Here is a 26,300-nt window from a genome sequence, read left to right on the forward strand (position 1 = left end):
TGGGCTCAGGAGTGGGTCTTGTGCATGGAATATACCCATGTGCTTGCTGTCCCCTCCTGGTGCAGCCCCTGGGGCCCCCTGCAGGTGTGGCTGGGTCACCACAGACCTTGGTGGAAAAGTCAGTTGCGTGCTTCCTGGTGGCCACTAGAGGGCAGTTTCATGAGTTCCAAAGCTTCTCAGGCTCCCAAAGAAAAAAGCAAAACAGTTGTAATTACTCATTTTCCTGATTTTTTCCTAACGCTGCTATTGTCTGAGTTCCGTGTCATGCCGGAGGCTGTGTCGCCCTTACTATACTCCTCTTACTGATTCTCTTCCCTTTGGACCCCCGCATGGTGGAACTGTGTCCCCAAGGAGCACCCCCAGAGAATTCAGCTGTGTGGTGTCTTTCACTGCAGCCCAGGTGTGTGTGTCAGGGTGTGTGTGTGTGTGTGTGTGCACGCGTGCGCACGGGAAGTGCCCATGAGTGCTTAGGTACAAGGGCTAGCATGAGGCCGGCCCCCGGCACTGTGGTGGTGGTGCTGGCCGCCCCAGGAAGTGAGCAGAATCCCTCCACTAACTGTGGGACCCCATGGAAACCCACCATCTTTGGGGCCTGTGTGTCCTCAGTCAAGTCAGAGTCACACACAATCCCCTTCAGTGTGAGCCGTTCACAGAGCGCCTGCCTGGCCCGTGATAGGGGCTCTGTTAATGGGAGCTGATTCTAATCAGATCACCATCGTTAGGTGTATATTCATACCTTCTCCCGTCAAAGGAGGCTCACACTGGCCCCTCAATCAGAGCCATGGGGCAGAGGTTCAGAGTGGATGAGAGAGTTGAACTAGAGAAATTGACCCGGGAGTGGGTCCAGGCCGGGCTGGGTGGGCCCAAGTTGGGCTCCAAGACCTCAGGGACCCCTGGCCATGTGCCTGGGTCTATGTGACAACCTGGGGCATCTTGTAATGTGACAGTGTGAAAATAAAAGATTTTATATTTTTTAATCTTATATTTTTAAAAGTTTTACTGTATTAGAAAGTAAAAGGTAAATTTCCCATGAATTTTGTTTATTTTAATAAATTTATTTTACTTATTTATTTATTTATTTTTGGCTGCACTGGGTCTTTGTTGCTGCACACGGGCTTTCTCTAGTTGCCGTGAGCGGGGGCTACTCTTTATTGAGCGGGCTTCTCACTGCGGTGGCTTCTCTTGTTGCGGAGCGTGGGTTCTAGGTGCACGGGCTTTAGTAGTTGTGGTTCGTGGGCTCTAGAGTGCATGCTCAGTAGTTGTGGTATGCAGGCTCAGTAGTTGTGGCTCGTGGGCTCAGTAGTTGTGGCTCGCAGACTCTAGAGCTCAGGCTCAGTAGTTGTAGTGCACAGGCTCAGTAGTTGTGGCACACAGGCTCAGTAGTGTGGCTCGCAGGCTCAGTAGTTGTGGCTCGCAGGCTCAGTAGTTGTGGCACACCGGCTCAGTAGTTGTTGCGCAGGGCTTCGTTGCTCCGCGGCATGTGGGCTCTTCCCAGACCAGGGCTCAAACCTGTGTCCCCTGCGCTGGCAGGCGATTCCTAACCACTGCGCCACCAGGGAAGCCCTCCCATGAATTTTAATAGAAATTCCCTAGAAATGTGATAGACAAAGCAAAAGAATTCAGGATAGTGAAGGCACTGCCTCCCACCCCTTGTCTTGAGCAGAGGCTCAGCCCAGCCCCCAGGGCCCACCCAGCCAAGGGAATCTGGCCCCCTGGCTGCAATCCTCCCAGCAGCCACTAGAGGACACCTTGGCCCCTCCCAGTGTCCAGGAGGCAAAAGGAAACCTTTGCTCAGGTGTAGAACCTGATTATGTCTTACTGTAATAATACTTTTTCTACCTCCTACCCTCTCTCCTCGGATTGACCAGTTTGAGCACCATTTCTTGACCTTGGTTCCTTCCAAGTCCCTGCTATAGCATCAAACCTCCTGTGAATATGTTCAGAGAACAGCCACCTGCCCGCAGGAGTCGGCAATGAGCCTACCTGAGTACACCTCGGGCTTAAATGCTGAGTTTCTGGGGTACATGCTCTCCTGCAGAATCTAGATATGGCCCGAGAGAACATGACCCTTGGGGCAGCCAGAGACATGCCTTTGGGGATTGCCATCCAGGCTCAGGGCATAGCCCCATCTTCCCTTTGAAATAGCCAGACTCTTTTCTGCTCTATAACAAAGTGAATCAGTTATACATATACATATGTTCCCATATCTCTTCCCTCTTGCGTCTCCCTCCCTCCCACCCTCCCTATCCCACCCCTCCAGGCGGTCACAAAGCACCGAGCTGATCTCCCTGTGCTATGCGGCTGCTTCCCACTAGCTGTCTACCTTACGTTTGTTAGTGTGTATATGTCCATGCCTCTCTCTCGCTTTGTCACAGCTTACCCTTCCCCCTCCCCATATGCTCAAGTCCATTCTCTAGTAGGTCTGTGTCTTTATTCCTGTCTTACCCCTAGGTTCTTCATGACATTTTTTCCCCTTAAATTCCATACATATGTGTTACCATATGGTATTTGTCTCTCTCTTTCTGACTTACTTCACTCTGTATGACAGACTCTAGGTCCTGTTACTCAGCCATAAAAAGAAACGAAATTGAGCTGTTTGTAATGAGGTGGATGGACCTAGAGCCAGGCTCTTTAGTGGTCCCCTCCCTGCCCACAGAAAGTCTCTTTGTCTTTTCCTGTAAGTGCCTTATGGGCTGTTCTGACATTTGCCTTCCGTTTATCCTCCCAAGTACACACCCTGCTCCCAGCCACACATCTTTTCGATTAGGCCTGTTCTGACACAAAAGTCTTCCCACCTCCACATTTTAAATCAGTTTATATACAATGAAAATCATCCATTGAAAGTATACAGTCCAACGAGTTTTAGCAAATGTATACACCTGTGTAACCATGACAACGGTCCTTACATGCAAACATTCCCTCTCTTCCAAAATGTCCCCTCTTGCCCCTTTTTGTCACTATAGATAATTTTACTTTTTCTTGATTTTCACATAAATGAAATTGTACGGACCTTCTGGTGTCCAACTTCTTTCAAGGTGTTCTGAGATCCATTCCTATTTTGAGTGTCTCTGTAACTGGTTCTACAGTATTTGTTATTACTGTCGCGTTCTATTGTATGGATTACGACTCTCTATTCACCCGTTGGGGGACATCTGGGCTGTTTCCAGTTGGGGCTATTATGAAGGAAACTGCCGTGAACATTTGTGTGTTTGTCTTTCTTGTATCCATTTTTCATTTATGGCCAGTGTTTTTTATATCAGATCTAGGATCTATGCTAAGATGGTAAAGATTGTCTCCTGTTTCTTTAGATGCATGGTAATAGCAGATTTCATAGTTAGGTCTCTGGTCAAGTTTGAGCTAATTGTTGTGTATATTGTATGGTAAGGATCAAAGATAGTTTTTCTAGTACAGATATTCAGGGTTTTTTCCAGCTCCAGTGTTTGAAAAAACTGTCCTTTCCCATGGTATTCCCTTTGCACCCTATGGAAAGTCACTTGACCATGTATGTGAGGGTCTATTTCTGAACTTGCTCTTCTGTTCCATTGATCTGTTTGTCTATCTTAATGCAAAACCTCACTGTTTGTTAATTTTGTATTTCTACATACATTTTAGAATCAGCCTGTTAAATTTACCAGAAAAACCTACTGGGATTTTGATTGAGGTTGCTGTGAATCTACAGATAAATATCAGGTCTTCCAATCTATGAACATGGTATAGCTCTTTATGTCTTGAGGTCCTTTTAAATTTCTCTCAGCAAGGTTTTGAAGTTTTCAGTGTATTGATCCTGAATCCATGTTTCTAAATTTATCACTAAGTATTTCGTGGTTTTTGAGCCATTGAAAATATTTGTCAATTTCTTTTTCCAATTGTTGACTAGTATTTAGAAATACAATTGGGTTTGTATATTAATTCAAAGCAATCCCAATAAAAAATTTCAGCAGACTTTTTGGTAAAACTTTGCAACTATGGTAAAGTCATTCATTAGTTACTACAACTAATATAGAGCTTTGTAAAAATAGAGGTTTTTTTGGTTCCTTGGAATTTTCTAACACACATCATCATGTTATCTTTGTGGAATGATTTTCAATTTTGAATTCAATTTCTTAATTGATATAGAGCTATTTTGTTTTTCTACTTCCTTTTAAGTCCATTTTGATACATTTTGTCTTTCAAGGAATTCATTCATTTCATCTAATTTGTCAAACTTATTGACATAAAGTTTGTCATCGTCTCTTTTATCCTTTTAATGACTATAACATCTGTGGTACTCTCTCTCTCTTCTTAACAGCTTTATTGAAGTATAATTGATATACAACAAATGGCACATATATTTCATATGTACAATTTGATGAGTCTGGGCATATGCAAACACCGTGGTACTATCACCACAATCAAGGTATAGACATATCAACACCTCCCAAAGTTTCCTTGTGTCCCTTAATGTTTTATTTGTGTGTGTATGTGTGTGTGTGTAAGAACATTTAACATGAGGTCTACCCTCTTAACAAATTTTGAAGTGTTCAATACTGTATTTTTTCTGTTCTTTCATTCCTGGTATTGGTAATTTGTGTCTTGTCTCTTTTTCTTGATCAGTCTAACTAAAGGTTTAGCAACTTTATGGACCTTTTGAAAGAACTAGCTTTTGGTTTAATTCACTTTTCTGTATTGATTTTAGGTTTTCTTTTCTTTAGTTTTTTTCTTATCTTCCACTCTTACTGTTATTATTTCCTTCTATCTACTTTCTTTGAGTTTAACTTAATTTTTTTAATTGTAAAATGGCACAACATAAAATTTACCATTTTAACCATTTTAAATGTATATTTCTATGCTATTAGAACTATATGGCATTAGAACTATAGGCTTTTAAGTGGATAGTTCTATTTCATTAAGTACATTCATATTGTTGGGCAGCCATGACCACTATCTATTTCCAGAACTTTTTCATCTTCACAAACTGAAACTCTGTCCCCATTAAACAATACCTTCCCCATTTCCCCTCCCCCAGCCCCTGGCAGCCACCAGTCTACGTTCTGTCTCTATGAACTTGACTCCTCTAGGTACCTCATATAAGTATAATCATACAGTATTTGTCCTTTTGTGACTGGTTTATTTAATTTAGCATAATGTTCTCAAGGCTCATCCATATTGGAGCATGTGTCAGAACTTCCTTCCTTTTAAAGGTGGAATAATATTCCAGTGCATGTATATGCCACCTTTGTGTATCCATTCATTCATCCATGGACAGGTGGGTTGCTTCCCCCTTTTGGCTGTTGTGAATCAAGCTGCTATGAACGTGGATGTACAAATATCTCTTTGAGACCTTGCTTTCACTTCTTTTGGGTATACACCCAGAAGTGAAATTTCTGGATCGTATGATAATTCTATGTTTATATTAAGGAATTACCATATTAGTTTCCACAGAGACTGCATTCCCATCAACAATGCACAAAGATTCCAACTTCTTCGCATCCTCACCAGCACTTATTTTCTGTTTGTTTTTGATAAGAGCCACCCTGATGGGTGTAAAGTGATATCTCATTGTCGTGGGTTTAATTTAATTTTAATTATTATTATTTTTTGTGTGTGGTATGCGGGCCTCTCACTGTTGTGGCCTCTCCCGTCGCAGAGCACAGGCTCCGGACGCGCAGGCTCAGCGGCCATGGCTCACGGGCCCAGCCGCTCCACGGCATGTGGGGTCTTCCCGGACCGGGGCACAAACCCGTGTCCCCTGCATCGGCAGGTGGACTCTCAACCACTGCGCCACCAGGGAAGCCCTAATTTTAATGTTTATAGCTGGAAGATTAGAATAATATTCTTCACCATGATACTCTACAACTCAATTTTGTTAAGATTTCATTTCACTAAAGATTTGGAAAACAATCTTTATCTTAAAACAAACAATTGTATCAACGAATACAAACCTTAAATATATTTTAAGGGAATACAAGGTACTTCATGAAGAAACTGTGAATGTAGTTGCCAGGGGCTGGGGAGTGGGAGAAATAAGGAGAGGTGTAAGAAATTTCAGCTGTAAGATGACTAAGGTCTGAGGATCTAATGTACAACATGGTGTCTGTAGTTGATAACTGTTATAACTGAAATATCCTAAGAGTGTAGCACTTAAATGTTCTCACACACACACACACAAAGATAAACATATGCTGTGATGGATGTTAATTAACTCGATAGGAGGAATCCTTTCACAGTGTGTACACATACAAAAGCATCATCAGTACCCTTTAAACATCTTACAATTTTATTTGTCAATTACACCTCAATTGTCAAACCCCATTAGGCTGCTTTCTCTAGCTTCCTACAAGAGCTGCTTAGGAAAGGCTCTTCAGAAATGTTCAGGAATATCGTAAGCTGCTGACTAACAATGTTAAAAATTAAAAATGTCACACTTATAATTAAACTATATAAAAAACAAAGCAAATAATTGCTTTAAAACCATCACTCACTATTTGACTACATTTTATGATGCTCTGTGTTTGTGGGTTATTTGTGTCTGTTGCACCTGTTCGGTAGAAACACTGTATGAAGGTGCACATCTCTGCCCAACTCTGTTTCAGCAATGTTAGTTTATAGCTTGAAATCATCTATGGTGGGAGTATTTACACTATAGAGATCAGCCCTTGTTATATAGTTTTGTTGATTGTCTAGACTTAAGCAAGTGATGGGCAAATGTTAATAATGCAAATTAACCTAAAATCTGTGTCTTGTCTATAGCTGTTGTATTGTGAATGGCACAAAAATGTGGAGGAAATATCCTATCAGTATTTGAAAACGATTATCTCATTCAGTGAGGAAGTTATTCCCATCCCTGTTGAGTGAGTGAAGTTTTGACAGCTGTCTTTGTTATTTCACTTTTGGATTACTCGTTAACGTAAATGAAAATATCAACCAACCTTCAGGTCGGAACTATAGCTGTTTGTCAGTGATGCGAGCCAGGCTCTTTGCTGAATCAGATCTCAATCAAGCATTCCTTCACCGCCTGCTAACCTGCCTCTTTTGTTGGCAATCGAATTTTGAAAGCTGATGATGGTTTTTGCAAGAAATCCGAGTTATACTGAAGTTAGAGTTGTATGGAATTTACAATAGAACCTTGTAACTTATCATTTGTGGGCTGTTTGCTACACACCCTTTATGTCAGTAAAATTTATAACAAACATAAACCTATGTACGTACACACGTACACCTATTTTTCTTTTCTGGAAAGCCGGTAGTTAAGCATCGGCCACCATGTTACGGGTCCTGCCCCGCTCCAGAGCCCACAGACAGCCATCCCTTCTGGTGATTCTAGGAAGGTGTAGAAACTTGGACGAGCACAGCTCCGAGACCCGGGGGTGCCCCTGAAGGACAATGGCTGCCTTTCTCAATCAGCCTCGACTAATGGGAAGTCCTTGCGGGTCTAAGGTGACCAGTGTGCCTCGGGCTTTCCTGATTTTCGCTTGGAATGTCCCATGTCCTTTGTGTTTGTTTCCTACAACGACTGTAACTAATCGCACACTTAGTGACTTCCAACACCACAAATGTATTCCTTTAGCATTCTGGAGATCACAGATCCTCAACTCAGTCTCGCAGAGCTAAAATCATAGTTTCAGCAGCGCTGCATTCCTTCCGGAGGCTTTAGGGGAGAATTCATTCTTGCCTTTCAAGCTTTCGGAACTGCCTTCATGCCGTATCTCTTGGCCCTTCTCCCATCTTCAGAGCATCTTCCACGCTCTCTTTCTCTCTCTCTGACTCGGTCCCTCCTGTCTCCCTCTCCCAGGAACATCCGTCATTCCTTTGGGCCACCTGAATAACCTGGGACAGTCTCCCCATCTCAAGATCATTAACTCAATCACGTTTGCCAAGTCCCTTTTGCCGTATAAGGTAACAGAGCCACAAATTCCAGGGACTAGGATGTGGACATTCGGGGGAGCCCTTATTCAGCCACCTTCCCCCAGGAAACCCCCCAATTCTGGATAAACCAGTACGGTTGGCCATCTGTCAGGCCGTCTCCCCGCCAGCCCCCCATCCCCTCTATGCCGTCACAGCTATCTTCCCCGGATGCAGGATGTAGCCCACCTCCCTGCTCCCTGGATAGCCCGGAGCCCTGGATCCCAGGAGACAAGTGGGGACAAACGATTTACCACCCAAACCTGGGTGATGCCTGTGTCTTTCCAGCCTGGATATGGCCAGAATGATTCATTTCCACCTGGCGATGTGACCTTGTGAAAATTAATTAACCTTTTGGGGCCATAATGGCCTCCGTCAAATGAGAGTAATAAACCTTCACCTTTCCGTTGGTGTGGGATAGAGTAGGCGAGGGTGTGATGTCCCTCGCGAGGGACCTGCAGCCTCCAGAACGTGGGGCTTGTATTTTAATCAAATCCCCATGGTTATGGGCTTATTCACACACTCCTTTCCTTTCAGAAAGGGCTCCTTGGGCTGACAGTGCCTCATAAATTAGAGCGGCAGGGCCAGGACTGTGGTTTGGAGCAGAAGGAAAGGGGCTGCCCAGGGAAGGAGCACAGAACCAGGACAGGAAAGAGGGGTGGCGTGGGGCCGGCACCCAGGAGGTCCTGTTGGTCCCCACTTGTCCCCAGGGGCTTGGGCCACATGCTGGGCTCTGAGCCTGCACCGCCTGGGTCCCTATCTCTGTGTCCATGTGCTGGAGGTCACGTAAAGCAGCAGGACAGACCCAGGCACCTTTTCATTAAGAGCCTGGATGTGAAAAATCTGTTTATATCGACAGGTGCCACCTTGTGGACATCAGGCTTCATGACTTAAGCCAGTCACAAAAAGACAAATCCTGTATGATTCCACTTACAGGGGGTCCCAAGAGGAGTCAGATTCATAGAAAGTAGAAGGGTGCTTGTCAGGGGCCAGAGGGAGGGGGAAATGAAGGATTATTGTCTGGTGGGGACAGAGTTTCAGTTTGGGAAGATGAAAAAGTTCTGCAGATGATGGTGGTGATGGCTCACAGCAATGTGAATGCATGTCACGCCACTGAGCTGTACCCTTATGATGGTTAAAATGGTAAATTTTTTTTTTTTTTTCCCGGTACGCGGGCCTCTCACTGTTGCGGCCTCTCCCGTTGCGGAGCACAGGCTCCGGACGCGCAGGCTCAGCGGCCGTGGCTCACGGGCCCAGCCGCTCCACGGCATGTGGGATCTTCCCGGACCGGGGCACGAACCCGTGTCCCCTGCATCAGCAGGCGGACTCTCAACCACTGCGCCACCAGGGAAGCCCCTTGCATCAGTTTTAATAATGTATGGCTATTTAAAAAAATTTGTCCATTATCAAAATTTTCAAGCTTCTTGGCATAAAGTTTTTTATAACATTCTCTCATCTTCTTAATGTCGACAACAAAAACATTCTATTTTTCATTCCTGATGTTGGATATTTGTGCTTTCACTTTTCCTCTCCCTCTCTCTCTTCCCTGTGTTGTTTTTTTATTTGAATCAATGAATGAATGGATTTTTCCCCTCTGCTCTTATTTTCACCTCTACTACTTCTCAGTTATACGTCTGAGGGTAGTTTACATAAATCCTTTGGGCACGTGGATCAGTGCTGCAAAACGTGGGCAGTAATTTCTACCTGAGAACACTGTCTTGAGAATGTGATGGAGTGGAGGGACCAGCCCAGCACAGTGCTGTCGGGAAAGCTAAGCCATTATTGTCTCAGAGCTGGCTTTAAATGGTCATACAGAAGTATAAAATAGAGCAACCAAAAAATTAGAAGTAGGTAATAAAGAAAATTTTAAATGAGGCAAACTAGGAATGAGAAATGTATACTTGCTAGAAGGGACCACTGGTTTGTTTCTAAACACATTCTTGTCAAGCTGGGGGTTGTCCTGCAAGGAGCACTGACCACGTGCCAAGGGCTGGGGAAGCCGTGGGATGAGGTACATCTTCCGAGAACACCGGGATCCTAACAGTTACGCACCATGCTCACTCCGTCCAGCACAATTCCACGTATGTTACATGGATTATGTCTTTCCATCCTAACAGCGGTCCTGTGATATAGAGCCAACTATCATTCCTATATTACCAATGTGGCTAGACTGAGACACAATGAAGTTAAGGGTCTTTCCTTAAGGTTTTAAACGTAGAACTAATGAAAGGCAGAGCTATGATTTGGTACCCTGACATGAATCTCCCTGACCAGTGCTTTTAACCTGTACATACTCTGCTGCCTTATCTCTACTGAGAACTTATTTTATATGAAATCTTATAAAAAACACATTTTCGGGCTTCCCTGGTGGCGCAGTGGTTGAGAGTCTGCCTGTCGATGCAGGGGACACGGGTTCGTGCCCCGGTCCGGGAAGATCCCACATGCCGCCGAGCAGCTGGGCCCGTGAGCCATGGCCGCTGAGCCTGCGCGTCCGGAGCCTGTGCTCCGTGACGGGAGAGGCCACAACAGTGAGAGGCCCGCGTACCGCAAAAAAACAAAAAAAACCCCCCACATTTTCCATTTAAAGAAAAACAGTTTTATTGTTTAGTGGAATACAAACTTTGAATGCATTTTGAAGAAATCACGAAAATATAGTGACTTTGCACCCCCCACCCCCACCCCGCCGTGTCAAATTCCCCCAGCCCATCCCAGACCTCCTGGGGGAACTTGGTTTCTCCACCTTGTGCCTCTGGGACACGCTGGTAGAGGATCTGCAAATGCAAAGCTGTCCATTTTCTTTCAGTCATTATGGTGAAATTTGATCAGTTCCATCAGTATTTCTGAAACTCGAGCCAATTTTCTTTCAGAGGCAAAGAAGTTGCATGGAGCTTTCAATGTGTTTGAAGACCCCAGGCTGAAATCTACTGATATAAGAATCTCAAGTTTTGGAGGATGCAAAATGCCTTTCGATTGTAAATAAACTATTCAACAGAGCAGATTTCTTTCAACTTGTTAAAAACAAAAAGAAACTGTTAAAAGATTACTGCTGAAAAGAAACCAGAAAATGACACAGGATATTACGGAATGCCCCGTAGGGCACACAGCTCCAGGGTCTGCGAAACGCTGAGACACAGTGCTGACGGTGCCCTTCAGAGTAAAGCAAATCTGACGCTCGAGAAGAATAAATACGGTGGCCCTCGTCAAGGTTGATGGCGTTAATTCAACCTCTTCCCTGGAGATTCCTTTGGCTGAGTTGATTGGATGCTGTGAGTCTGTTTAAATCAGCGTCGCTACTGAAGGTGGAAGGGCTGCCACCCGCTCCTCACCTGCTCTTGGCAGACATCACTAATCAATCACACCCCAGCTCGCCGCGGGCCTGAGGAAACCCACCATCCTCTGTCGTGTGCTCCCTGTAGACGGAGCCTGCTGTTCTCTCTCCCTACATGATGGACACAGATTTCTACCCTGGTCCCTGTCTGACGGCTGGCAAGATTGTCTGGATCAAGTTCAACTCCACCAGCCACATGGCCTCATGTAAATGCATTAAGCTTTCTGAGGTCTGGGTTCTCTCTCAAGCGAGGATGGGCAACCCCAGTGAGTTCTGGGGGCTCAGTGAGAAGCCCTTGCACGCTTCCTGCACCTGACGGGTTCTCCAAGAATGGGAGCTCCTGGTGTAAAGGGGGTGGGGGCCTGGAAGCTCACCATGGACGTGAACTCGAAACGTGGCCCCAGGGGGAGTTAGGAACACAGATCACACCCCCCAGCCGCCCCACCATCTCAGGGCAGGTCCCTGCCACAGGGAGGAGGGTCACCTGGGCTGTGAGCCTGTGCTTTGAGGACAAAGACCTCTTACCCTTGGGTTACTTGGCCCCGGGCTGGGGTGGTATAAAGCCCCAGGACAAAGCTGGTACCTCTTCTAACTTGAAACTCTGAAGATTAAAAAAATGCCATTATCTTATACCCAAAGAAACATGCCCATATTTGGGAGTAAAAGTTGAAATTTCCATTCATTTTAAAGCTCAAGGGGAAGAATGAAGGAAACTGAATGCTTTCATGCGATCACTCCAGAGCCCGGCAGTGGAGACGCTGAATTCTACTTGTTCAACGCGGGAGGACTTCGATGGGAAAACTGGTGAAGCTCCGCTCTAGTTCTCCTTGCAGCCTTTAGAAACGTAATCACGTCCACGATTCACAGCACCCGGGGATGCAAAGCACAGCGATCTCACGGAAGCCTGACTGCTCGGGATGGTTTTGACATGAGAATTGCTGCCGGTTTCCTCCCCCTCGTCCTCACGTCAGTTGGGTGCCAGCACCCTGCTTCCTCCCTCCCGGTTTCCATGCTTCTGTGAGGTGGGGTCTCCTGGTTTCTGGTGCCAGAGGGGGCCGACTTCCACCTGTGTCCTGCAAGAGCTGGCTGCCTGTCAGGCACCTGTGAGCTGGGTTTGGAGACACACTCGTGCTGAGTTTCGCCCCCGCAGAGCCCAGCTGAGGCGGACAAGGGGGCCGAACGTGGAACGGTCCACAGGTTGTCAGGTCGGGCCGGAGTGAGGGAATGGCTTCCACTCCTGGACCAGACAGCCAGCATTGCCCCCCTTCCCTGTGAGAAGGACACATCTTATGTCAACACCCCGCTCCCGGCGGCCGTCACCAGGGGCCACAGCCACAGTCACCGTGCCTCCCCCTCACGAGGGGAGTGATTTGCCGATCCAGGCATGCCCATCCGTCCATGAACTGAAATTTGACCCAGGGAGGCTCCAACTCAGGACCATTGCCTTCACCCAAATATCCAGTCAGGGGAAGTCATTTTATTCCCCTGGAAATCTGGATGAAACCCGAAGTGAGCATAGCCCTGGGGCGTCCCTGTGCTGGGGACCATGGGCCAGACTGGCCTCGTCCCAGCAGCTGCTGGGATGCACGGGGACATCCCTTAACCCGTCCCTAGCTTTCAGGGGCTTAGGGACCCGGATCAAAGCAAACCCCTACCCTGAGGGAGGCAGCTCCGGGCCTCCAGACCCCTGCTCACTCAGGAGCAATCTCAGAGGCTCCTGGGGAGGGGCCCTGGGGTGCTCTCCGTGTCTGCGCCCACCTCTTCCTCTCACTTCCCTCAGTCCGGCCCCGCCTCACTTCACACCCCGCTCTGGACCCACCTCCAGCTCATCTGAACAGCGCTATCCTTTGCCTCCTCTTCAGACCCACGTGGGGCCTGGGTTAGGAGTGGGGATACGTCAGCCAACCGCACAGACACACAAACCCCTTCCTCCGCTTCTGCCCCGAGCTCACCCCCGCTCAGCCCGGCAGCCCCGCCAACTGGGCTGATTTCTCGGGGAGGGGCTCCTACCTCCCCGTACATTTAGCCACGTGACTTCGTGTTCCAGTGAAAATGGTGCCTTTTCCTCCGTGCTGACGACGGCTGACCTTCGCTGTTGGACCTCCTGCCTCCCTGACACTCTTCTGGAGTTACCTGCTTCCACCCACCCAGCGGTCCCTCGTCCCCATCGTACCCAAGGGGGGCTGAGCTTAGTGACCAAGGCGCCGGCTCCGGGCCTCGAAGCCGGGACCCCCCCAGCGTCCCCCAGACTGCAGCCCTTCAGTGTCTGGGTGGGAATTTTGTTCAAGGATTTAAAGAAATTCTTTTCACGTGAGTGCAAATACAGTTGTAACATTGTGTAGAACACCAGATTCGAATGCATTTTCCTTTGGGAGAACAAAAGTCTTCCCACGGAAAAAATGAAGTGTTTGCATTCAGAGCCCTTCGGTCTCTCCTCCGCCCTCCCCACCTGCCGTGTCCTCACCAGCGGGGACCCTTTGGCCACCTCTGACCCAGGGAGTCTTGGGGGAAGAACTGGGAAAGGGCCGCCTCAACTCTGCCAGCACGAGAAGTTAGGATGAAAATAAAGCCGAGGGGTGTCCCAGGCAATCAGGGGCCAGGCGCTGTCCCAGCTCTGGGTGCTGAAATCCCACAAGGCACAAGACAGCACCCACATGAGTATCTACCCCAAATGTCAAGGTGGTCAAGATTGAGAAGCAGCCCTGCACTGAAAGCTTTACGTATTGTATAAGGTTCCTGCAGCTGCCGTAACAAACATCACAAACCGGTGGGGGTGGGGTGCTAGGGGGCCCTTAACACAACAGAAATTGATCCTCTCACGGTTCTGGAGGCCTGAGGTCTGGAACCCCAGTGTCAGCAGGGCTGCAGGCTGGAAGGCAGAATCTGTTCCTTGCCTCTCGGTTCCTGGTAGCTGCAGATTTCCTAGGCTTGTGGCCCCATCGTCAGGCTGGTCTTCAAGGCCAGCATCTTCAGATCACTCCCTGCTCTGTCTCTGCATCACCTTCTCCTCTGTGTGCACCGAAACTCCCCCTGCCTCCTCCTTATAAGGACATATGTGGCTGCATTCAGGTCCCACCTGGATAATCCAGGGAAATCTCCCCATCTCAGGATTCTCAACTTAATCACATCTGCGAATAGGCTGTTTTCCGTGTGAGGTCACATTCACAGGCGCCCAGGATTAGGATGTGGGTGTATATGGAGGCTGTTATTCAGCCAATCACACGTATATTAATAAATTCGATCCTCACAAGCACACTAGGAGACAGGCTACTGCTTGGTTTGTTTTGTTTTTTTTCCACACAGCATGTGGGATCTTAGTTGCCCGGCCAGGGATCGAACCCGCACCCCCTGCATCGGAAGCGTGGAGTCTTAACCACCGGACTCCCAGGGAAGTCCCATGACAGGCCACTGTTAATAGCCCCACTTGACAGATGGGACAAATGAGGCATAGAAAGATTAAGGAACGCACTGAGAGACGGAGCTGGGCTGAGCCAGGCCACCCACCCCAGAACCCATCTTCTTGGCCACTACCAAGGTGCTTCTCCAGCCCTAAACCACCTCAGGGAAACCCACAGGTGACACCTGAACTCCTCAGATCTGAGAAACTTAACCTCCAAAGAAAATAACCCTTAAAATCCTCAGGACATATCAGAAGACTCCAGTTTTTAAAATCTCCATTTAAGAATCAAAAGTATTAAATCGTGAAAGATATCTTTCCATTGGGATTTTGCAGGATAATTTTGTTTTTATGTTTGGTAAGATAATTTAGAACAGCACGGATACAGATTTTTTTCATGTGTGATTTGTTGGGAATTTCCCCCCAGAATACTTTGCATACTGCCACGGGTCTAAAGATGTATTCGTCTTCTGGAGCTGCTGCAACAAAGTGTCACAAACAGGGTAGCTTAGAACAAGAGGATTGGATTATTTCACAGTCTGGAGGCCAGAAGTCCACGATCAAGGTGGCAGCAGGGTTGGTTCCTCCTGAGGGTGTGAGGAAGAGTTTGGTTCAGTCCTTCCTCCCAGTTTCTGGCAGCCTGGGGCGTTCCTTGGCTCGTGGATGGATGTCTGCATGTTTACCTGACGTTCTCCCTATATCTTCACCTCGTCCGCCCTCTCTATGTGTAGAGCCTAAGTTTCCCCCTTTTAAAGGCCACTACTTATTTTTTTAAAGTTTTACTTATTATTTATTTATCTTATTTATTTTTGGCTGTGTCGGGTCTTAGTTGTGGCACGTGGGATCTTCGTTGAGGCATGCGGGATTTTTCGTTGCAGCGTGGGGGTTCTCTCTAGTTGTGGCGTGCGGGTTCCAGAGCACGTGGGCTCTGTAGTTTGCAGCACGCAGGCTCTCTAGTTGAGGCACGCAAGCTCAGTAGTTGCAGCACAAGGGCCTAGTTGCGGCGTGGCATGCGGGATCTTAGTTCCCTGACCAGGGATCGAACCCAGGTCCCCTTCATTGTAAGGCGGATTCTTTACCACTGGACCACCAGGGAAGTCCCAAAAGGGACGCTAATTATTAATTAGGGGCCCACTCTACTCTTGTACGGCCTCATCTTAACTAATGACACCTGCAATGATCCTATTTCCAAATGAGGTCACATTCTGAGGTGCTGGAGGTTTTAGGACTGCAACATGTAGATGTTGGGGGAACACTATTCAACCCGTAACAGAAGACCCCTAGCTCAGTAATTCTGGAGACAAGTTTTACTATGTCCATAGAATGAAAGAAAAAGTGTTTTTGGAGAAATGTGACCTCTTCATGTGTGCTATTCTTATTAATATTTCCATTACTTGTTTTTTAAATACTTTTTTATTGAAGTATAGTTGATTTACAATGTTGTGTTAGTTGCAGGTGTACAGCAAAGTGATTCATATATGTGTGTGTGTGTGTGTGTATATATATATATATATATATATATTCTTTTTCAGATTCTTTTCCCTTATAGATTATTGCAAACTATTGAGTCTAGTTCCCCATGCTATACAGTAGGTTAGTTATCTATTTTATATACAGTGGTGTGTATATGTTAATCCCAAATGCCTAATTTATCCCTCCCCTGATTTCCCCTTTGGTAACCATAAGTTTGTTTTCTATGTCCGTGGGTTTATTTCTGTTTTGTAAAAATGTTCATTTGTATCATTTTTTTTTAAGATTCCACATATAAGTGCTGTCATATGATATTTGTCTTTCTCTGACTTACGTCACTTAGTATGATATTTTCCAGGTCCATCCATGTTGCTGCAAATGGCATTATTTAATTTTTTATGGCTGAGTGATATTCCCTTGTATATATGCGCCACATCGTTATCCGTTCATCTGTCAGTGGACACTTAGGTTGCTTCCATGTGTTGGCTATTGTAAATAGAGCTGCAGTGAACGCTGAGTGCGTGTATCTTTTTGAATTATGGTTTTCTCTATCCATTACTTATTATTTTGTCATCAGCCTCCCTTTGGTCCTGACTGCTGTGCCGGCCTCAGCCTCTGCGGTGCTCAGGTCCGGGCTGCAGGTCAGCACTTAGAACAGGCCACTGAAGCCTGTGTCCATGTCCCTCAGCCACAGACCCTGGGAACTTGCCCGTCCTTGAACAAGTTGTGGTTGGGTGGCTCAGTAAAGGGCCATAGGAAAACCTATAAGCCAGTTAGGTGCCTAGGGCTGGTGGGGGGCAAGGTAGTGGCGGGGTCTTGGGGTCGGCGGGTGGGATGGGAGTAATTACCCTCCAAATCTCTGCCCCAAATATGAAGTGTCTGAGGTCAGAACGATGCTGGATCAATGACACGGGGCAGCTGCCCGACCGCTTGTAAATTAGTTCAACTTCCTGGCCACAGTGTCCTCTGTCAAATGAGCTAAGCGTCTGCTCTGTAGGACTGAGCATGGGGCGGGGTGGGGTGGGGAGGGGTGCCTTGCCCAGACCCCGGCACACGCTAGCCACCCCTGAACGGGGTTCACAATCAAATCACCACAGCTGCCCGTTTATTCACACACCCTCTTGTCTCTGGGCGGGTTTCAGAGGGTCGTGATGGCACAAAGATCAGAGCAGGACAGGTGTGAGGGGTGGTCAGCTCATGTAATAGCCCCGGGGGAGGCCTCAGCACACCCAGCCGGCACCCAGGCCTGGGCACACGCCTGGCAGGCGGGCTGCACTTGGCTGGAAGCCCAGGCTGTGGTGGCTGACCCGCAGGAGTCCTTGCCCAGGTGCTGGGACTGCCTGAAGTCAAAGGACACAGCTGATGCTCCTTGTATCGTCCAGTTAGAGGATTAAAAATGCAATCACTTTTCTGATCACAAACACCTCTAGGTTGTGGAAGCTAAGACGTGAGGTTTTCACGGATTTCGAAAGATAAAGCAAAATAAATCAAAGACATTTAGGCAGCGCACCAAATGCCTTGATTTGAGAGGGCCAACCTCTGCAGGGTACCTGGGGAGCTTCTTCTGCAAGGAGTGATGGACCAAGAAACTGGAAAAGCCAGCAGCAATCCCTGTAGCATCCACCAGAAGGCCATGCAATCGCATCCCAGGACTGACCATTACCTGTGAGTAAAAACCAAACTGTTGTCCAGCAGAAACACCATTTCTGTTTGTATTTTATGTCCTTTTTGTGGGTCTTTTTTGTTTTCTTCCTGTTTTATTGAGATATAATTGACATACAACACTGTATCAGTTTAAGGTGTACAGCATAATGATTTGACTTAGATACATCATGAAATGATTTCACAATAAGTTTAGTGAACATACATCATCTCATTTAGATACAAAATTAAAGACATAGAAAAATATTTTTCCTTGTGATGAAAACTCTTAGGATTTACGCTCTTAACAAATTTCATAGGTAATGTATAGCCGTGTTAATTATATTTATCATATTGTACATTACATCCCTAATACTTATTGATAATACTTATATATCTAAGTTTCCACCTTTTGACCACCTTCATCCAACTCCCCTCCCCACCCCACTTCCGGTAACCACAGATCTGATCTCTTTTTCTATGACTCTGTGTGTTTGTTTGTTTGTTTTTAAAGTATAATTGACCTACAACACTATGTTAGTTCCTATTACACAACATAATTATTTTGTAACTGGGAGTTTGTACCTCTTAATCTCCCTCACCGATTTCTTTCCTGTTTACATTTTAATTGTTAATATTGTCACTGTTGTTTTCCTTTTCAACTCCATTATTTGGGTACCATTCCTGCCCTGGCTGGTCTTTACAGTTAGCCAGGCCACTTTAAAGCTAGCCAGTGCCGAGGAGATCTGTTTCTGCTTATGTTACCAAGTCCGAGCTCATACTGTTCGCCACACGACAGGCCAAAATACATCAAGAGACAAGTTGTCGGGGCAAGGAATAGTGACTTTATTCAGAAAGCTGGCAGACCGAGAAGAGGGTGGACTCGTGTCCCAAAGAACCATCTTGTCTGAGTTAGAATCTAGGCTTCTTTTATACTAAAAGGGGAGGGGGTGTGGCTGGGTTTTGCAAACTACTTAGTACAGGAATCCTTTGCTCTTGCAGCTGTCCACCTAGGTCTGGTCAGGATGTTCCTATAAACCTCCAAGACAGATGTTATTCTCTGTTCTGCAACTTTTTATCTCCATATAAATGAGAAGTGTTATATTTTTTTAAAGGTCATCCCTGGTAGGCAGAGCCTTGGGAAAGAGCTATCCTGTATATTTCAGGCAATAGGCAACATTGTTTTACAAAAGGTGCAGGGTCAGCAGGACTTACCGCAGGCAACAGGGCACTAAGGTTAGAGGTAAAGGAACCATCCAAGGTGGAGTCAGGTTTGGTCTTCCCTGTTACACTGTTAGGCTGTAAAAAAAAAAGCCACTGTCAAAAAAAAGCACAACCTAAAAGTTGAGAATTGTATCTTACTAGGCGAACTTGCTGAGGACTTAAACCTGGGAAACAGCCTCTCAGCTAGCTCCAAGGGACTTCTCCACAGAGGTAAGAGAGGAGCCAGGATATAGAGGGGTTTTTGCAACAAAAGCCAGGTATTCAGAACATCAAAAGATTACTGTTAATTAAAGAAAACCAGACATCTCAAGTTAATGAATTTAGCACTTTTCTATGTATGGGAAGATGCAATTGTCTGGGCTCATTGAAATCATTCCTTTGATGTGCACCTTAACCATCTAGGGCCAGTATCTTGCTTCTCTCCATCCTGAATCCCCTCAGGGTTCACAGTTGGGGGTGGCTGCAGTGGCTGAGGGCTGGATGACAGCAACATCTTTTGTTTACTGACATGGCAGACAACATTCTTTGTCCACAGAACCCTAAGCTTATAAACTGAGCCCCAAATCACCAAAAATGCAGAGGGGTTCGACCTAGACATTGCTGTGTTGCCCTGCTCTCTTACAGAAATGTATTCAGAAGTGACACTTTCAATGTTAAGGCAAATGCAGTTGTAGTGTTTGGTAGAACACACACCTTAAGGTGAGGGGGCTATGTTCTAGTTTGGTGAGAATAGGACTGAGTTGACGCCCTGCATTCAATTTGTGCTTTTCCTGGAATTTCTTTTCTGTTCTTTCCGGAGGGGAAGGGCCGAAAAAGGACCATTCCAGGGCGCGGCGCTGGGCTTGCCACATTTGGGAGCGCCGCCTGAAGTTGGGCGCACAGCCTCCCGACGCCCTGCCGTTGGGCTGGTGGAGGCCGCAGCACTGCTAGGGTTGTATCAGTCCTCCTGTTTGCACTATTTCTTTTTGCGACCATGGCCCCGCCTTAAGTATTTCTAATTAAGAAACGAAACCTCAGGAAACCGAAACTTAACCAGCCGCTCTCGCTTCTGTAATTACGCCTGCTGACCCCCCCCCCCGCAACCGTCCAACCAATCAGACGGCGACTAGTGTCTCTGTTTGAAAGTCAACCAATTGGCGACTAGTGTCTCTGTTTAAAAGTCAACCAATCGGCGACTAGTGTCTCTGTTTAAAAGTCAACCAATCGGCGACTATGTTTGTACCGGTCTATAAAAGAGCTGTACTAAACTCCGCCAGCACCTCTTAGCGTCACCGGCAACGAGTGCGCGGAGGTCCAGGTTCGAACCTGCAATAAATGACCCTTGCCGTTTGGCTTTGACTCTCGACTCTGGTGGTCTTGTGGAGGGGCCTCGCGACCTTGGGCATTTCATTTGGGGGCTCGTCCGGGATGCCCCCAAGCCCACCAGACATCAGGTCAACGGGTCATCGCTGACAACCGATCGGTAAGTAAGCCGGCTCAGGGTACCTTCTGTTTTGGGGACTAGGACAGTCCTGGCGGACGCGCTATAGGACACCTAGTCGGGTGTGGTTGGAGACGTCCACCACGACCCATCTGGGGCTGGCAGCCCATCTGAAGCGCGCACGCGATAACCTCCCCTTCCTCCTTTTACAGACTCCGCTATTGGGACTGCTCTTAATCACTTTTGTTTTCAGAGTAACCTTTTCTAATCAATCTCTTCCAGGACCTAGACATGGGCCAAGCACAGAGTACCCCCCTCTCCCTCCTTCTCGCTAATTTCGGGGATGTAAAGTCCCGAGGACACAACTTCAGTCTGGATATCCGGAGAAGAAAACTAATTACCTTCTGCCGCTCTGAATGGCCAACTTTCGGGGTTGGCTGGCCCACCGAGGGTACCTTTTGTCTTCCTATAATCCTAAAAGTTAAATCTAGAGTTTTCTTGCCAGGAAAAGAAGGCCATCCGGACCAGATCCCCTACATCCTGGTATGGCAGGACCTGGTAGAAAACCCTCCTCCCTGGATGACCCCCTTTTTGTCATCAGGGTCATGTAAGATCCTTGCGGCCCGACCAACTAAACCTCCCAAGCCTCAGACCCGAACTGCACCCATACTCTCTGACAGCCAAGACCTCCTTCTCCTAGACCCCCCCCCATATCAATCTCCTCCTGTGGCCCCACAACCAGTCCCCCTTCCTGCTCCTGGCTCTGCTCCTCTCCCCTTGGTAGAACCTCCTGCGGCCCCTCCCGGAGGGCCACCCAGGCCAGAACCGGAGGACCGAGAGGCAGAGGCACTACCGGTCCCCCTGCCCAATGAAAATAATTCCCAGGGGCCGGCTGGGCGTACTCGCGGACGCACTCAGCGCGACCCAGGGTTCCGCCATCCTGATTCCACCATAGCCCTACCCCTGCGAGAAATAGGCCCTCCCGATGAGACAGGGAACCCCCGACTCCAGTATTGGCCATTCTCTACCAGTGACCTATATAATTGGAAAACCCAGAATGCCCGTTTTTCTGATAATCCTAAAGACTTGATAGCTCTTCTAGATAGCGTTATGTTCACTCATCAGCCCACCTGGGATGACTGCCAACAGCTCCTCCGGATCCTATTCACTACCGAAGAACGGGAGCGAATCCAGCTGGAGGCGAGAAAACTGGTTCCTGGAGATGATGGTCAACCCACCGCTAACCCTGACCTCATCAATGCAGCTTTTCCCTTAACTCGCCCCCCGCAGGATGAATGGGACTATAACACCGGAGAAGGTAGGGGACGACTGCTCATTTATCGCCAGACTCTAATGGCGGGTCTCCGGGCTGCCGCGCGCAAGCCCACTAATTTGGCCAAGGTATATTCAATCGTACAAGGTAAAACAGAAAGTCCCTCCTCTTATTTAGAAAGATTAATGGAAGCCTTTAGGCAGTATACCCCTATGGATCCAGAGGCCCCCGAAAATCAGGCCGCCATTGTAATGTCCTTCGTTAACCAGGCAGCCCCTGATATTAAAAAGAAACTCCAGAAGTTAGAAGATCTGGAGGGCAAACAGATACAGGACTTACTCCGTATCGCCCAGCGCGTCTTTAATAACCGGGACGCCCCAGAGGATAAACAACTTAAAGCCACTGAGAAAATGACTAAAGTCTTGGCGGCCATTGTTCAGAAAGATCAAGAGGGCCCCCCAGCCACTCGACCTCCCAGGCGACCATTGGACAGAGATCAATGTGCCTATTGCAAGGAAAAGGGCCACTGGGCTCGGGAATGCCCCAAGAAAAGGCAGCCGCGCCCCAACCAGGGGCAATGGCAACCGAACGCCACCCCAGTCCTGTTTACGCATGATACAAAGTAGGGGGGACGGGGTTCGGAGCCCCTCCCCGAACCCAGGGTAACCCTACGAGTGGAGGGGAAACCAGTCCAATTCCTGGTGGATACAGGGGCACAGCATTCGGTCTTGGTTAAGCCCCACGGGAAAATTTCTAACAAATCCTCCTGGGTCCAGGGAGCTACGGGAGTCAAACGTTACCTATGGACCACTCAGAGAACTGTGGACTTGGGCACGGGAAGGGTAACCCATACCTTTCTGGTCATTCCCGATAGCCCTTGCCCCTTACTGGGGAGGGACTTACTCACTAAAATGGGAGCACAAATTCATTTTCGGCCAGAGGGGCCAATCGTAACAGACCCTCACGACCAACCCATATCTGTGCTCACCCTGAACTTGGAAGATGAGTACCGACTTCACCAGGAACCACCCTCCCAAAATCAAGATATAGAGTCATGGCTTCAGCAGTTCCCCGAAGCATGGGCAGAAACAGGGGGGGTGGGACTAGCCAAACACCGCCCAGCCCTATTCATAGAGATCAAACCGGGGGCAGATCCTGCACGTGTCCGACAGTATCCCATGCCCCTAGAGGCCAAGACTGGTATCACTCCTCATATTCGCCGGCTTCTTGATCTGGGGATACTGCGTCCCTGCCAGTCGGCCTGGAATACACCCCTGCTGCCAGTCCGCAAACCTAACAGTAAAGACTACCGCCCAGTGCAGGACCTGAGGGAAGTCAACAGACGGGTCATAGACATCCATCCTACTGTGCCCAATCCATATACTCTTTTGAGCGCCCTTAGTCCAGAAAAACAATGGTATACTGTGCTGGACCTCAAAGATGCCTTTTTTAGTTTACCCTTGGCGCCCAAAAGTCAAGAACTCTTTGCCTTCGAATGGTCAGATCCCGAGAGAGGTATAAACGGACAACTCACCTGGACCAGACTTCCCCAAGGATTCAAAAACTCGCCTACCTTGTTTGATGAGGCCCTACACGAGGATCTCAGTGAGTACCGGAGACAAAACCCCAATATAACCCTCCTGCAGTATGTTGATGATCTCTTAATAGCTGCTGAGACCGCTGAAGCCTGCCTGCAGGGAACCAGAAACCTCCTACGGACTCTCGGCACCCTGGGATACCGAGCCTCTGCCAAGAAAGCACAGATCTGCAGGCCTGAGGTAACTTACCTGGGATACCTATTGAAAGGGGGGCAACGATGGCTCACAGATGCACGGAAGGAAACCGTCCTCCGCATCCCCAGACCCACCACGCCTCGACAGGTGAGGGAATTTTTGGGGTCGGCTGGGTTCTGCCGTTTATGGATACCCAAATTTGCTGAAATGGCCAAACCGCTATACCTAGCCACCAAAGAGCAGACGCCCTTTGAATGGACAGAAGAGGCTGAGCAGTCATTTCAGCAGATTAAAACTGCCTTGCTATCCGCACCCGCCCTGGGTCTCCCTGATGTCTCCAAGCCCTTCCACCTCTTTGTAGATGAAAGCAAAGGCATAGCTAAGGCCGTGTTGACCCAGCCCCTCGGTCCTTGGCCCAGACCTATTGCTTACCTATCAAAAAAATTGGACCCAGTGGCTGCCGGCTGGCCTCCTTGCCTCCGGATGATCGCCGCCACGGCCCTAATGGTAAAGGATGCTGACAAACTAACTATGGGGCAGGAGTTACATGTCACCACCCCCCACGCCATCGACGGGGTTCTCAAACAGCCTCCCGACCGATGGATGAGCAATGCTCGATTAGTCCACTACCAGGGTCTACTGTTAAATCCCCTCAGAATCAGCTACACTCCGCCGCGGGCATTAAACCCTGCCTCCCTATTACCTGACCCAGATTTGGACTCCCCACTCCATGACTGTGCAGAGGTACTGGCCCAGATCCATGGGGTTCGGGAAGACCTACGTGACCAGCCCCTACCGGATGCACAAGTCACATGGTTCACTGACGGCAGCAGCTTTGTCCAGCAAGGTCAGAGGTATGCGGGGGCAGCAGTAACATCAGAAACTGAGGTGATATGGGCAGAGACTCTCCCCCCAGGGACCTCAGCCCAAAAAGCTGAATTAATTGCCCTGACCCAAGCTCTCAAGATGAGCAAAGGCCAAAAAGCTACCATATACACAGACAGCCGGTATGCTTTCGCTACCGCACATATACATGGGGCAATATACCGAGAGCGGGGACTACTCACAGCAGAGGGCAAAGACATCAAGAACAAAGAGGAAATCCTGGCCTTGCTAGCGGCCATATGGGAACCCAAAAAGCTAGCCATTGTACACTGCCCGGGGCATCAAAAACCCACGAATCCAGTCACCCGAGGCAACAATTTGGCAGACCAGACGGCTCGAAAGGCGGCACACACTCCAATACCATTACTTCCCCTGCAACTGCCGGATCCAGGCCCCCGGGAACTACCGCCCCAACCCGACTACTCGGAGGATGACATCAGATGGATGAGCAAGCTTCCTCTAACCCAGGTTAGAGACGGATGGTGGCGGGACGCTAAGAACAATATCCTCCTTCCTGAGAGACTAGGAACCCTGGTCCTTGAACGGATCCACCGTAGCACCCACTTGGGCGCCCGACGGCTACAGGATCTCATCAGGCAGACTGGACTTAAAATTAAAAATGTCTCCGAGAAGACTGAACGACTGGTTGCTGACTGTGCAGTCTGCCAACTCCATAATGCCAGCACCCACCCGCCAACCACTGGCATCCGGGAGAGAGGAAACCAGCCTGGAGCCTACTGGGAAGTGGACTTCACGGAGGTAAAGCCTGGCAAATATGGGTATAAATATTTACTGGTGTTTATAGATACCTTTTCAGGTTGGACTGAGGCATTCCCAACCAAGAATGAGACTGCACGAATAGTAGCTAAGAAGCTACTAGAAGAGATCCTGCCCAGGTATGGCTTTCCAGTTATGATAGGGTCCGACAACGGGCCAGCCTTCGTTTCTAAGGTAAGTCAGGATCTGGCTTCCATACTTGGGGCTAATTGGAAATTACATTGTGCATACCGCCCCCAGAGTTCAGGACAGGTAGAAAGGATGAATAGAACTCTAAAAGAGACCTTGACTAAATTGACCATGGAGACTGGCGCTAACTGGGTAGTCCTACTCCCCTACGCTCTGTTTAGGGTGCGAAATTCCCCCTATAAGCTAGGATTTACTCCCTACGAAATAATGCATGGTAGGCCTCCTCCTATCATCCCTAACCTAAAGACTAACCTTATCCAATTGGACCCAGAAAATAATCTCCTGTCTTCCCTCCAAGCCTTACAGCGGATACACGAGACAATCTGGCCCAAACTAAAAGAGCTATATGCAACAGGACCCCCACCTACTCCACACCAGCTCCGGCCAGGTGACTGGGTCCTTGTCAAACGCCATCGACAAGAGACCCTAGAACCCAGGTGGAAAGGACCTTACCAGATCATCCTGACAACGCCGACAGCCATCAAGGTGGACAGCATAGCTGCCTGGATCCATCACACACACGTCAAGCCGGTGGACCCATTTTCTGACCTCATCAAGTCCACTAAAGCTGACGTCACCTGGACTGTTGACCGGAGTAAGAACAATCCCCTCAAACTGACTTTGCGCCGTACCCTCCCCCATGATGACCAAGGTACTGTTGATAGCCCTAATGATAGTCCTAACCCTCAACCCTCGGGCCACGAGGGGAGGATTCGGCCCTCCCCCCAATAAGAATACTTTAATACAACTACTATATGGTGCACCATGCGAGTGCAGGGGAGGTACTATGGAGACTCCTGTTGTTCCCCGAGGGTATACTCATATGCAGGACTGCGGGGGCATAACTGCGTATCTTGTTCAGGAATATAGGGTTACCGGGGCCTCTCAAAACTGGCAATGCTACCATAAGCCTAAGCCACTCCCCCCTCGAGCTACTTGCCCCTGTTCTACCTTCCAGGAATCGATGCATAGCATGTGCTATTCCTCTTACCAGCAATGTATAGGGGCCAATAACAAGACTTATTTCACAGCCATACTACAGAATAATAAAAGCCCCACCATTAGTGATGATAATAAATACC

At 48.1% G+C, this 26,300-nt stretch overlaps 1 protein-coding gene across 1 annotated transcript; it reads left to right on the forward strand.

Annotated features, from left to right (window-relative positions):
• The first annotated feature begins 485 nt into the window (after positions 1–485).
• LOC132593514 (uncharacterized) lies at positions 486–26,190 on the forward strand. The gene is given in 4 exon segments (XM_070043728.1): positions 486–534; positions 21,146–25,011; positions 25,597–25,870; positions 26,177–26,190. Coding segments are annotated over 4 exon segments (4,203 nt in total).
• The last annotated feature ends 110 nt before the right edge of the window (positions 26,191–26,300 follow it).

This window comes from Globicephala melas, chromosome 15 (assembly GCF_963455315.2).
Source record: "Globicephala melas chromosome 15, mGloMel1.2, whole genome shotgun sequence".
NCBI lineage: Eukaryota > Metazoa > Chordata > Mammalia > Artiodactyla > Delphinidae > Globicephala > Globicephala melas.